A 14,856-nucleotide genomic window follows, 5' to 3' on the forward strand; every position below is an offset into this window, starting at 1 on the left:
CTGAGATATGGATATCCCTTGCACTGCAGCAAACTATCTAGTTTCCTTGACAACCGTCGAGCAAATTCTGTGTTTTTAGACGATGGTTTCAAATAATTTTCAAATCCATCTTAGCCTGTTAACTCCCAGGGGGGGAGGTAAATGAGAAAGTTAGTTTTTAATTTTTATTCATCAGATCACTGCCTGTTTCATCTGTTTTCAATATATTCAAATTTCAATTATGAGTGCTCAGAAGGAAACGCAACAGGTAGTATTTAAGCCAAAGAATGAGAGTGGATTCTGTTTCTTTTTGCCTATATGAAGCTTTTGGCAAGCAGACTTTAAAGTAGTTTAATTCTGCATGCAAACATACTGTCGATAAATAATTATATATAGTACTTGGTAGCAGATTAGTAAGGATAAGGACCATAGTTGTTACATCATCTCAGGGTCTCTTTAGAGTTAATTTAAAAAGAAGAAGAAGAAGAAACAACATTGAGCCTTTCAATCTTCATGGTCCAAAAGGGTCAAATATCAAAAAGCCATGAAATGCTAAATAAAGCTGTATATTACGATGAGGCAGTGGGGTGATTTCCAAAGCCATGGTAGCCTAAATGAAAAAAGAATAAATTATTTGGTGACAAGTGAATGGACAATCAAATTCCTGCATCGGAGTAGTCACCAAATAATTGATGCTTGATTATGTTAAACCCTCAAGTGCAGTATTCATTTTCTTTGAGGCTTTATGCATTAGAGAAATAATTTAATACAAGGAGGAATAATTTCAATTGCAGCTCTGAATACATTTATGTCATTGGAAGTCATCAAATCATATTAGAATTTTAAGCACAATATGCCTGAAAGTAGTTTCTCAGCATGTAGTATCAAGGACACATAGATTCAGCCAAATAGGGATCTAAACCCTGCCCTTAATTTTGCAGATCATAAAATAGACTGAAAGGTGGATCAATTTGTTAAATGAGGCAGTACAGGGAGAGTAAATTGTGTGAGAATGAGAAACAGAAAAGCACAGCAATGCAACTTGACAGTGAAACAACATATCTACGGCGTGTGTAAAATGGAGAGGTGTTAATGAGTTTATGTTAGTTCCGGTATATATGTATGGTGTGTCGCAAATTAAAATGGTAATGAAAGGAGTTTTTAAACAATGACGGCAATTTAAATGGAACAACACATGAAAAAAATTAAAACATTTCCCAAAAATCAAAGTAAAGAATAAAAAAAATCTCAATAGTAGCTATATCTAAACCCACCCACCTAAAAAAAAAAAAAGGATTTTCTATATTCAATAAAGCAAAAATAACAAAATAATGAAAGCAAAATTAAGGTTTTGCTTACTGTATATCAATACTTTCTGATTTTATTTAAAAAATGCTAAGGTGGTAAGCTGTAAAAGTCATTATGAATTTAGACAATTTCAGTTTTTAATTTATTGAATGCTACACTTGATTAGGCCACATAGCTTCATTTTATCTCTAAGGGCAGCATTTATCAGTTTAACTTTTGCCAAGTATGTGTTTCATATTTGGCTGAAGGGGTGAGTTTTTCATCGAATGACATTTAATTTATCATGCCTTGGAGGAAATGATTAACTACATCAGGGCCTTAGTTTTAAACTGCTGTTTAATTAATGTTCTATGAATATACTGTGTGAGTAATCCACTTGCCAACTCACTATGTGACAATAAAACAAACAGACCCACAAAACCCAATTATGTTCTATATTCAAAGTAAATACTCATGGAGAAATGGGAAATTTATCTTCCTAGTTCATACGTAGCAATAGAGAATGAAAAAATAATAATGCAAAACATTTCCACTTAAAAGGTACAGTACAAGAGAGAGCATGCATGATGAAATTAAGTTTAGTTAACAAAATAAAGTAAAGAAACATAACTATTGTATTACCAGTTTGTGCCATAAATTTAGCAGATTCAGCTTGCTCCTGCAGGGCCTTTGTGTCATGAACTGATCTTGGCCGCTGACTTTTTACTGTATGCTCTCCGATCATTCCATATTCTATGGGACAAAATAGAGGTTCATATGAAAGCTAGGCTTAAACATGATTTTCTGAGGAACAAAAGCTTATTACATACTGTTTTTCAGGACGTTCGATGCAACTGCAGTACATGGCTAGAAACAAAGACCACACAAGTTTGTATTTAATTTCTCCATTACTCTAGGGCATAGAACAATGCAACGAATTTATAAGGGTGAGTTGGAAGTATTAATTGAGCTTGAAAGCACAGCGTAGACACATAGCAAACATGCAAATAAACTCACATCGGTTTTTTTTTAAACTCTAACACTTCATCAGTCCAGCTCCCTCCCTCCCACCCTCCTGCACACCCAGAAAAGAAAAGAAAACAAAATGAAAGTAAAAATGTGTAAGCCATCGGAAAGCCACAGAGGAGGGGGTCATGGACATAACATGCTATTGATCCACAGTTTCTTCAAAAGTTTCTCATCTTTGTAGTAGTTCTTTTTGGTTTACCCAGTCCAAAATATTATGAGCCTTTTGTAAAATTAGACAAATGTATTCTGAGCTGTATTCATTACAATGCATGCCCTCTTTGTTTCCCATTAAGGGACAAAGAGACAATGAGTACAATGTTCTGACACCACACTGAGAAAAGTGATGCTAGCAATATTGCATTTAGTTAAGAATTTGCACCAGCTGTTGTAAGTAAATCTAACACACTGTAAAACATTTATTTTACTTACTTAAATAGCTCATGCAAATAGTTTTTGAACTCTTGTTTTAATTGAAAACTTGCATTACTTTTGCCAGTGTGGTCCTAATGAGGTGATTATATCATTTGCAAATAGGCAATGCAGGTGATGCATCAACAACAAATTCACACAGCTTATGTTAGTACATTAGACAATACAATGCATCAGCCATTGATAGGGAGGATCTTTAAATCATCTCTAATATAATTTTTCACAGCGAGACCTAGAGGATGAAATCTGCCATCTCGTCTGATCATGTTCCACTGAAAGCTAATGTTTTATGACTAATTATATGGTAAATCATTTGACTACAAAAAAACCCCACAGTTGACTGATCCACGCATCAGACTGTTGGCATTAACCAAATCATATCAACAAACATGTTCCATGATTAGATTAAGAAAAATAAATAAATAAATCACGACCAAACAAAAAAAAAAAAATCCCTTCCCAGTATAGCATCAGGAAAACTCTGTTTGTGTTTGCATAAAAAATTTGAATATTAAGAGGGAGTAATGAAAGGAGAGAAAGCCGCCAGGTAGAAACAAACATCGCAGCCTTTTGATGCTGATTGGGATCTTCAGAACCATGACTGCACAAAGTAACGAGCTTCAGAAGCATGTTCAAAGGTCTCTCAGTACGATTTGATCGTGTCCACATCTGTTTTGCTCAAATTAAGCCGAAAGCACAGTGTGAAGAACTCTCTGCCGGACAAGGAATGTGCAGGTACACTGATGGTTGGACAAACAGCGGGGAGTTGATCTAACGTTCAGTCATGTAAGCCTAACTACTGCAGATACTTTGACGTTTTATCGTTTTACTGTGTTTTGTGCTCTACCCTGTGGTGTCTTGGATCATGAACCAATTCCCAATTTAGAAGAATAAAAGGGCTGTCTGATTTAGTCAGCCTGAATGTGTGCTACTTTGCAGGAAACCATACAAAAAGCAGGGCGCGCTGCCTTTTAATGAATTTATGCAAACGAAACTAAACACTAAAAGCTATGAGACATTGTACAGTAGCACTTTAAAGCCACTTGGCTCAGTGGGGCTGGATGGATAGACAATACATACAAAATTACTCCGCTTCTTTTAATAGTTTTACTTTTTAAGTAATGTTCTATGTTAAAAATGCACAAAAAAAGTGTGTATGTACGAATCATTATAGACATTCTACTGTCCTGCATTTCATAACATAGCAACAGTGTTAGCATGTACATAAGGCAACAGAGATTACAATTTGTGAATACATTTTGAATGTAATGAAACTGTTCAGTTTCTGTATCAAGCAGGACACATATAAATCTGGAGGCAGTTTTATTCTATATTTTCCTTTTTAAATGCTAATCAACATGACCGGTTTCACAAGTCATTGATCACAACTCCATCCTACCTTTAACAATGATTTGCCTCTGCAAAACATTGATCAACTGAGCCTATTAAATAGTGATATTAGCCCTGCAGTCAGTCTCACCTAATCTAATCTAGCTCTCAGCAGCTCATGATGAACAATACAACAAAAGCATTGCAACATGTAAAAGATTATAAAAATGTCATTAAGTGTAATGTCAGTAAGATACTTGGTTGACAAACTGTCACTGCAGAGCACAACACTGTATGAATCAAACTTCACACATTTTAAATAGAAGTGTTTCATCATCATTGGTTCATTGTTTCATGAGTGCTGTTTGAGTAATTCTATCTACAACAGTCTGGACAGGAAGCTATTAAAAAGCTCAACCTGTTGGTACACAAATGAGAACTGTTTAATTTAGTGCATAAGGAGTCTCAGTTTTTAAGTGAATGTGACTAGTCTTTTTTGATGCCTAACAGCCTAGATGTTAATCCTAACGCTGTGTATCAGAGAGCCTGAGGTAGAATGGGAAAGTGCAGGATGTCGAAACATGACACCAGAAAGTACAGAGAAACAGCGGTTTAATTGAACTACTAGGATTGTATTCAAGCCTGTGGCTATATGACGGCAAACATGAGAGACAAACCAGAATTTGAATAACTGCAGGGGCAGGCTGTTGTCATTTGTCAAAGCAGCCCAAAACAATGTGTCTTCACTGTACATTACAAGGCAGAAAGCGCAGATGATGCATTTAGCGTGTCATTACTTAGGAACATTTATTCAGTTTGAGACAGTATAATTTTCATGTTTTGGCCTATTTTCAGAACTTTTTAACTGTGTGTTTTAAATAAAATGAAGTTTGAGATTTATGAGGTGTCTGTCGTTCGGTCAGGACTAAAGAGAATACTTATTATTGATATCCATCAACCATCATGCTTCAACAACAAAGGAGAAACAATGCTATTCACAGAAATCAATCACTGTTACTTTTCTTTCCTTTTGTGAGATGAGAGATTCATTCACTTTGTTTTGCATGCACCTACCCTTAGCGGCATATATCACTGACAAAGCAGGCATTTTGGACCTAAGAATTAAAAATTTGATTTGTACAAGTGCTATAGTAACCATTAAATTTACTGAGATTGAAACTAATTGAGAAATAGTGGCATTGCTTTTTCTGAAATATTCAGAATATTTGTGGAGGATTTAGTACATGCTGAATTACTTAAAAGACCTTGGCAGACAGATCAGCAATAGCCAGTTTCCCTTCTACAGCAGTCAACACATTTTAATACAAGGTCAAAGCCATGCATCGCATTACAGCAATAGTTTAAACATCAAAATAATCTAAAACACCAAATGGAGCAGACAGGAGGGAGTTACTACTGAAGAACAGTTTCTTAAATAACCGTGACAAGTAGACCTCAATTACTTAATATCCAGAATGAGGCTTAAGGTCTAATATATGTCATTACACTGGATTATAATGGTTGTCAAATATATGCTTCTGTTTGCTGGATATTTTCTTAACCTCTCTTTTCTCTCATTTTCAGAGACTCATATCTAAACAAATTGTTGTTAGACTGTAACCATCTACTATATATTTCTGTGCAATGTATTTCCCTTTAGATAAAATTGCCAAATCCATCAAACATATTTTATAGCATCAAGAAATTACTTAACTGTCTCCCACAGACATATTAAAATCAGCATAATTTATAGTCAGCAGATTCACTGATGATTTTTGTTACTCACTATAGATACACACAAAACCAAATTAGTCTTGTGAGTTTTAGCTACAGTAAAATTTCTCTCAGTGGTTGTTAGCATTAGGATCTGTTGGCAGCTTCCATCAGGTTAAACCTAAGATGGCCAACATCTTATGATGCTATGAAATATTACTTTTGGCTGAAAAAATGATATACCTTATATTTTGGTAACCTCTCCTATATTAATCACTATCACAGACAATAATTAAATGAATCTGCAATATATTTCTATATCATCTGATATAGTAAAAAATTACCTGTTTAGTTACCCAATGCACAAGCAAAAGCTTTTTAAAAGCTCCTAATTCACTAAAGGAAGTAGCAAAATTAGCAATCCATTCAGGAAGTACTTTGCATTATCAAACCTGCGATTACTTCCAGTAAGTGCAAAAATAGATCTTTTAAAAGGTACATGCAAATACTGCTTGCTACCACCATGCTGTGCCATCAGTTTGTAATGGCAGCCATTTTGCCTGCTTGTCAGGGATTATCAACAAATCAGTTGAGTAATAAAGAGGTGAGCAATGAGATTAGGCAGTTTTGAGCAAAAATATCTTCCTCTTAACAACCTGAAATGACTTGTGGCTATTTAGACTGCTTTTCAAGTTGATCTTACTGTGAGATATGTCTGGCCATTCTAAAAATGAAAGGAAAATAACTTTTGTTTCAATCAGCTTTGGAAGCTGATCTCCAGGGGTGCATCTGTGCATCAAACCCAGCACTGTGTGCAGAAACAGCCAAAGCAATGAAAATCTTTGGCCAAAATGTTACAAAATGTCTGCTCATATTACTGGCTGTGCAGGTGCAGCAACCTAGTCACCACTGGGCTGTGACCTCAGCAGGTGACAGTAGATGAGGGTTATAACAGAAGGATACCAGGGCTCAGATTTTGAGGCTACCGTGTTACTGCATGTGCTGTGGCCCACACAGGCCTTCATCACAGTGTCAAAGGTGTGCAAACATGGATAATGCTGGACAGTATTTTTCTGCCCAGGCCAAACTATTTATGTGTGCCTGATTTGTTTGGCTCAAAGCTTTTCTGAGCCATCACAGCACATGCAAGCTTAATTAGTAGCCATATTTACAAAGATATTCACGCTTGATCTAATTAATGTCCCGCTACTAAGCACATGCAGTACACATTACAAACAAATAAAGACTCAGCACGTAATCAAAGACAATGAAAGTTCCCTGGGTCCATGACCTTTGTCATCACTGAGGCTTTGATCCACTGCATGCAGGGAATTTTAAGCTTTCACACTGGCAGTGATCACGCCAGCCGCAGAGAGTCCAATGGAAGACATTTCATTTCCAGGTTCATCTTCACTGTGTGAACACGTTCCATGTGTAATTTTATTGAAAGGCAGTAAAAGCCAGCCCCATGTCCAATGACTGATGTGTCTAACCTTGCATGAAATGAGCCTTTACTCAGAGGCCCCTATGAGTAGCTTCTATCAGGGGTGCTACGCTTACTGCCCTCCATGCATTCCTGCCTGACTGACTGACTGTCACAAATGTAGCTCTTAATGAGAGGCACTTCATTACCACTGCACTTTGAAGAGTGTAAGTTCCCAAAATAGAGACAAACGTACAGACCACGCAGACCAAGAAGAGGGATACCTCCCGATACCCCATGCCTGTCTTTGATCCATTTCTCAACAGCTAAGCTACACAGGCAAGCGAATTTTGGTCAAATGTAGTGATATTTCTGGGTTGTTGGGTGCTTAAAGTACATTCTTAAATGTAATAGACCTCTGTTGAATCATGAATTACAATGGAAATATATTTAAACATAAAAAGATATTAATCTCTAATAAAAGACAGTAACCTTTACAAAAACCACATATGAAAACAGTTGTATTATAATGAATGGGTTTGCAAATGCTTGTTTGTACCAATATCGCCTGTTCATTTGCTTGTTTCCTGGAGGTTATTAAAAACTAAACATCAGTGCAGAAAAAGGATCAAAGCCTGTTCCGGTTGATTATGGATTTTTTGCTACAAAAAATAAACATAAATACAATTAACAATAAGTATATTACAATAGAGAATAAAAGAAAAATTGTAACAAAAAAAACATTCCAGACGAAAGAAAAAGATCAGTCATTATGTGTTCAGGTGGAATACATGAAAGTACATTACACAAAAAACCTCAAATACACATTTATTCATAAGTAAAGCACAGATTCTAGTGCCATGTTTTCTTTATTGCAACATTTTAGAGGCAGGACAGCAGATTGCATTTTTAAGTAACTGCTTTTTGGTGTTTTAGACAAGGTTGTGAAAAACTACTTTTCAATGTAAAACATAATGATAAATACGATGATGATGATATTGATGATGATTATGATGTCATGAAAATGCATCATATTTCTCATACAAATACATCCAAATCCTAATCTTAAACGTTACTCCAGCCTTAAAATCAGACTACCACTCAGAAACGATCTACTCAAATGTCCTCAATGTATCTCCTTACAGCCCATTATACAAACCCATCACTATTGGTGGGACCATATGCTTGAGCCAATCTAAAAAACTCAATTAGTCCTTCATTAAGAAAATGAGGGGGTTGCACGGAATCAGATACAAATTACGAATTGTCCTCTGAGACATACAATTATCCATCATATTCCTTCTGCCATCTGTTTGCTTCCTGTTGACTCTCCTAATGACTTAGATTGAAGCCAAATTAGAATTCTGTGCAACTGCCACTGCACCTCATTGAAAAGTCATGTGAACTTGCCTAAAAAACCGAGTGTGGTGAAACAAGCACTCAGAATACAGTCTGTTGTAAATAGAGAGGGTGTATTTTGTATTACTGATGTAGGCAAATGAGTGGCTACTGTAGATTGCATTGATAATTTACAACACAAAGCTAAATCACAAGGTTATTGAGCAGTACCTCAGAAAGCAACCTAGATGGAGCTCTGACGTTATCAAAGCACTGCATCAAGAAGCCCTGTTGCTGGGTGCCGTGAGCAGATCATTCCTCCTCTTTTCCTTCAGGGAACAGGCTTCAGCAGTCTGGTTTCATATCATCCAAACATGTATAAATTGAATCTCTACTCTGTCAAAAGCCACACAGTTTAGATGCATATTCCTCTGAATATTATACTACAATAAACTGCCACCACAGGAATCATTCACATTACTGTGGCTGTAAACAAATACATGCTTATCAATTTCTGGAAAGTAGACTTCATTTTAAACACCAGGAGGAAAAAATTGAAAACAACAACAACAAATAAAGATACTCATTTCCTTGTCATCTATTCTGGGTTTTCACAAAGATGTACCCCCTGCATGATAATGTGAGCAGTGTGTCGTGCTTTCAGTTCAGCTGCATGATGCTATCAGAAAATGGATCCGCCTATGGAGCATTTTAAAGTGAAAGCAATGCCAAGATTGCAGCTTATAACTTTCAAAATCACCAGCCTTTTCAAAAAGCGACACTGCTGAGCCACCCGTGACTAAAAGTGGGGCTGCTGCAGGGACACAACTGAAAGGACTACTGTGCACCGACAGAAACAAGGATGGAAGCAGATTACTAATGAAACCACTTCAGAAAGAGTAGCCAGGTTACATGAATGGTATAGAAACTGCACATTGTACGCTCTGTGAAATACTGAGGCTTTCTCAAATCTGGGACACTAGTCCCATGCTTAAAGCGTTTAATAAAATATTCTCTTGTAAGTTCTGGCCAATCGCCTCAAAACAAGAGGGTTTTCTTTTTACCAGCAGGATTTTATCTTAATATACGGTTGTAAATTGTGCATAATTATCCTTTGAGGTATCCTCTACTACAATGCCCCTGCTAAGGGATATTGGAAAACTATGGAAGCCGCTCTTGGCATCAGTATAGAAACACACAACCCCAGTAGATGACCTGGCAGTCACATGCACTGCCAAGCTCAATGCCACCATGCCAAGCATTGCATCTGTCAAGTGAGAAACATGACACATTTTTTAGCACCTTTGCGACTGCAGCCAATTTTCAAAGAGCATACCTTGTCCTTTTCTGAGCCATTTTGCTTGGCATACCAAGTAGTGACCTTAGATTTAATAGTCGTGGTTTGGCGTCCATGGAAATTCCTCACTATTACAATACAAATGATACACCTAAGAAATTAAAAGAGCAAAACACAAAATGGACTCTGTAACCATGGAGGCAAATGTGGTTGGATGACCATATTTCATAGCAAGATAAATCATTTCCAACAGCCCCTAATGAGACCTTCATAATTCATGCTGTCAGCTTTTCCACAGCACCAATCATGTCTGATCCTTTTGCAGTGGTAAAACCCACTGCTTCAGAATGCCACCCTGCATCTATCAGCAGAGGGAACATTGTGTCATATGCAAGTTAGTCATGAGAAAGATGCCTGCAACATGCCCTGTCTTTGCTCATTGGCTAAGCTCATGTTAAAGCAAATTCACTCTCCAAAATAATTACAAGGACACAGTGGCGATGCTGAGATGTCCTCAGACAAGAGCACAACAGCAGCGCAATAGGATTTTTATTTAATGGATTCTGATGCCAAGTCTGGGAACATGAGAACCATCACAGTTATTACAAGTTTCAAAGCCATGCATGGCTGCACTGGATTGTAATTACTGAGTGTGTTTTTATAACCAAGAACATGCAGTATTTGGACTACATGAATTAACTTGATTATTCCCCTTTCAAAAGAATTGTGTATTTTAATTTGGTTTCATTTTAAAGCTAGTATGCCTGGCTTTTTCTGCAAAATTACCATTTGTGTATCCGGTCAGTTTTATAATGAAGCTCTTTAATCAGACATACAAGATGACCAACAGCTTCAGCTTGAAGTCTCAACACCAAGTACAATATTGCTATTGCTTCTATTTTCAGGTGATTATACACTAATGAAAACATAGTTATGCACGTTATATTCAGTTTCTGCCAATAGATCATCCTAAATGTTACACACTGGACCTTTAACTTGGCACAGCTAAGATTTTAGTAAGGATCCAACAAAAAAAAAAGATGTGCTTATGCATATAAAGTCTGCTATACGTCATAATTTTTATTACTAGGCCTCCATTAATCAAATCTGGTCTTTATTCTGTGCAATGGCAGAATCCACAACCTCAGAATGTTTTTCTTTCCCAGTGAGGTGGGCTGTCCTCTAACCTGTGGTGTTTTCTATTCTTTATTTAGACTGTTGTAAAGTGTTGAGGGAAAAAGAGAATTAGAAACACAGGAACAAAAACTCTGCAGGGATTCAGTCCCAGGACAAGGGGGGCATTTAGTTCAAGAGGCAGGGGATTTAACCACTTGATGATCTCTGGAAACCCAGAATATTGCAGACTAACACACAATGTGACCACGTACTGGGTTCAAATATGGCTCAATTACCTTCTGTAAAATGTATCTGCCAGACTTTCTCAAAGTGATTATGTCAAAGATTTTTGGAAAAGAGACAAATGAATAGAGAGTTGCCTTTTTCTCACAAAAATCTATCACATTGGAAAAGTTCAACAATAAAATACAGTCTAAATAGAACTGTATCTATCTGGTTAGCATAATGATGGGTACAATTTTCAAGTTTAATGTGGGTATTCACAGTCTTATTGTTCAAACTTTTGCAACCCTATTTCAAAGAGATTTCAAGTACTATTAAATTAATAGAGCAAAGAAGCATTATCTTCATTTTTTTATTATGCTGAATAGTGCTGTTGGAATTATGCTGAGTGTTTGTGGAGGATAATTGTAATTTCAGCAGGGCAAAGTAATTGTGTGAAATAAAAAAGGAAGGGCACAATAAGAAATTGGAATAATTAATTCATGACGTTTTTATTTTTGTATCCTGAAAAAGGTCTCAGGTCATTATCCACTTGAAGTCTTTGGAATTGTCTTAAAAGAGCTGATGACAGAATGGATATTAAAGAAGTTGGAAAACATTTCTATTCATTTGCACCTTTCTCACTTTCAGGTCTTTCTCCTTGACTATTATAAAGGCCATGGTGTCAGCCAGATGCACTGTGGTTTGTCTATGTACAAACAGCTGTATTGTCAATGGTGGTGGGAGACAAACATGAAGCTGTTCTAAATGAAAGCAGCATTCATTCATAATATTAAAAAAAAATTATGAACACCAATGAAGTGGAAGCTCAATTTTGCTTGTCTGACAGTGTGTCTAACAAAGATGTTTCCTGTAGTCTGCCACATTTTTATGGACATTAACTTGATTATCAAACGCATCATTTACACACAGATTATAAGTGAAATTAGGTTACTGTGATATGATAAACTATTGCCTCAGTGTGGATGTTTCACTTTGATATGGTTGCAGTGCACTGTAGATATATCAAAGTAAATGTACATGTAAATTAATAAATAAAAATGCACTACAAGTAATAAATCAAAATTTGAATGAAGACAAACTGTCGCCTACACAGCTGCCAGCAGACACTCCGCAACCAGAAAGCAGTATTTATCAATGGTGGCTGAACCTGCTGGCTCCTTTTTAAAATAATTTCAAACATTGCCCAGCCCAGTAAAATTAGAGCTTGGGGTTTGCAGTTTATTGAACACAAATTATGATTTCTGGATAGTGAAGTTATTACAACTGTCAAAATTATATTGTGTTACCATGTGTGGCTGCAAAAGTGCAAAGTTGTCCATGCAGCTTGAAATATACTGTAAACAAGAGTAACAGAAACTTGACTCAGTGGCTAGAAGCAGAAAATGTAATCAGTCCTTGACCAAACCATGACCCAAGATGGAGGGAAACAATTTTTGGGGAAGCCTTAATTCTCATCAGGTGGCTTTAAAGAGGAAAGCTATGTATCTCAGTTTAACAAAAGGCCTTATAACTTTGCATAGCCTGGATCAAATCCTAAATGGAGTATGAAATGACTTATCAGTGACAGCTCCTTGTTATATGCAGCAGCAGAGGCAGCCAAGAGTGACATTAGTATTGGAAATTAATTGTTTTTTAATGTGCACGTCTCCATCGTCCACCAGCACATAGCCATGGACCATTACTGTGGTCAATTAGCCATTCAACATCTTACCGTTGGCCAATGTATGGAATTGATTACCACACCACAAGCTTTCCCTGCAGCCTACCATGTCCAGAATATTAAGCGTTACGTAAGAAGAAAAAAAAGTTAAACTCAATAAAGTAAATTAAATCAGCTTTAACCTAAACATGACTGTGTAATCGTTTTCTACCCAGAGGCCACCACCAAATGTGCACTGAAAAGCAGCTGCAAAAATATTTCCATCCCCAAACACACAACACATCTTAGTACAGCTGGTCAGTATAATTAGTGTGTAAAACAAACACAGTCCTAAATCTTATTACTAAAACTTCACTTTTTGTTCTTGGATATGGGAAGAAATAAAGTCCCTTCAACCCAGCTTCTGAGCCTTTTTGGCTGTGATGACATTAAGGATGATTGAAGTGCATTATCTGGGCACACAATGGCTGCTGTCCATTCAGCTGTGCTCTGCAGAGCACTAAAATAGGGAGCTGGAGACACACTCACTGCAGAGGAACGTGGCGTTTTAAAGGCCCATGACACCCAAGCCCCCCAATAGCTTTGGCTGAATAGCCTGTCTGACCTATTGTCAGAGAGTTCGCGTTATTGTCGATGTACCTGTCTGATACGCAGTCAAAGCTCTCAGGTCTTCTGCCTCTCAGCAAAAGTGCTGTAAGGCTTGAAAAAAAAAAGAGAGGTGATTTGAAACATATCCCTCTCTTCAATTCACTTATGGTAACAGGTGAAGCGGTTAATTTGCAGAGAATAGTCTGTCATGGCTCTGGCAAGTATTCCGCATAATGTCCCCCAGTTTATTCGGATTTTGCTTGAATGAATATGACAAAATGACTCATAGTGCTTTAATTCATCAAAGGGCTCGGAATAACGTTTAATTTTGTGAGACACTTGTGATGAATAAATACAGCTGTGTACATGCATTAAGTAATCAATACATCTTTATTATTCACCGCTGTCAGACTATAGCATCCAACATTTCCTCATATGAAGGCAACCGCTTGTTCATTCTGTGTTTCTCACACAACAAACAAAGTGTGATCTGTTCGTGAGCCTGAATGACAAAACCATTTCCTTCCACTTCCCTTGCACTTCTGTGAGAGCAGCCTTAATGAGCTTTTCAATGCAAAAAATGTAGCCCATGCATATATTTTTTCCACTCTAATCAGCAAAGACAAAAAAAGCCGTCTTTTCATGCACTCTCATGCTCTAATCTAATTAGAATTTATTAAAGTAGGCAAAAGTTCAAGGACATCAATAGCTACATTTTCCTCCACACACAGAGTTAGCTACTTAGACAGTAGAAAAGGATGGTACACCGAATGGGCGTAGGAACCATTTTAGTCCTAACTATCCTTTCACCTCATTATGGCATTTAGAGGCACTGATGAATGCATATTTTCTGTATTTCCTCTTGATTTTGAAAGAGGCGGCACTGAATGGCCACATAAATCAACTATATTCAGCCAGTAATTGAATCTCCATGGACATAAGATGATATAAAAATAGAGGGTAATCAGAGGGCACAATGTACTATTCTTGTATTTACGGATTACTATGCAGACAAGAAATAGAGCAGCAGAATTATGGCTGGATGATTGTCCCCCATAAACTGTCTACATATGAAATGCTACAGTATATGAAAAATAAAACCTCTGCAATTTAACATGCATAATATATAAAAAGAAAAGCTAGTGTACAGATGATTGCATGTGGTGAAAAATAATTTGACTGTCATAGATTCAACATTCTCACCATCACAGAGGTTAGTCTCACATAATTACTGCATGTAAACCCAACAAAACATGCGTAAAGTTAAGTTTTGTTAATTGATTTAGCAGATACACCCCATTTTACAATAAAAAAAGTAGTTATGTGTCAAAAAACAAGTATCGATTATGTTGTGCATAAATACACACATGATTCACATACAATCTCCAGGATTTGGGGGGTACATTATGTATATCATATCTG

The 14,856-nt window shown here is 36.7% G+C and overlaps 1 protein-coding gene across 10 annotated transcripts in view; it reads right to left on the reverse strand.

Annotated features, from left to right (window-relative positions):
• Positions 1-14,856, reverse strand: part of adgrb3 (adhesion G protein-coupled receptor B3) — a 112,254-nt gene that overhangs the window by 63,791 nt on the left and 33,607 nt on the right. For 7 of the 10 annotated variants that reach the window (XM_051426908.1, XM_051426918.1, XM_051426907.1 and 4 more), the window contains one exon: positions 1,909-2,019. The exons of the other annotated variants lie outside the window; for them this stretch is intronic. In XM_051426908.1, coding sequence (XP_051282868.1) covers positions 1,909-2,019 — 111 coding nt within the window. The remainder of the gene's footprint in view (positions 1-1,908; positions 2,020-14,856) is intronic. 10 annotated transcript variants of the gene reach the window in all.

This window comes from Dicentrarchus labrax, unplaced genomic scaffold, assembly GCF_905237075.1.
Source record: "Dicentrarchus labrax unplaced genomic scaffold, dlabrax2021, whole genome shotgun sequence".
Taxonomy (NCBI): Eukaryota; Metazoa; Chordata; class Actinopteri; family Moronidae; genus Dicentrarchus; species Dicentrarchus labrax.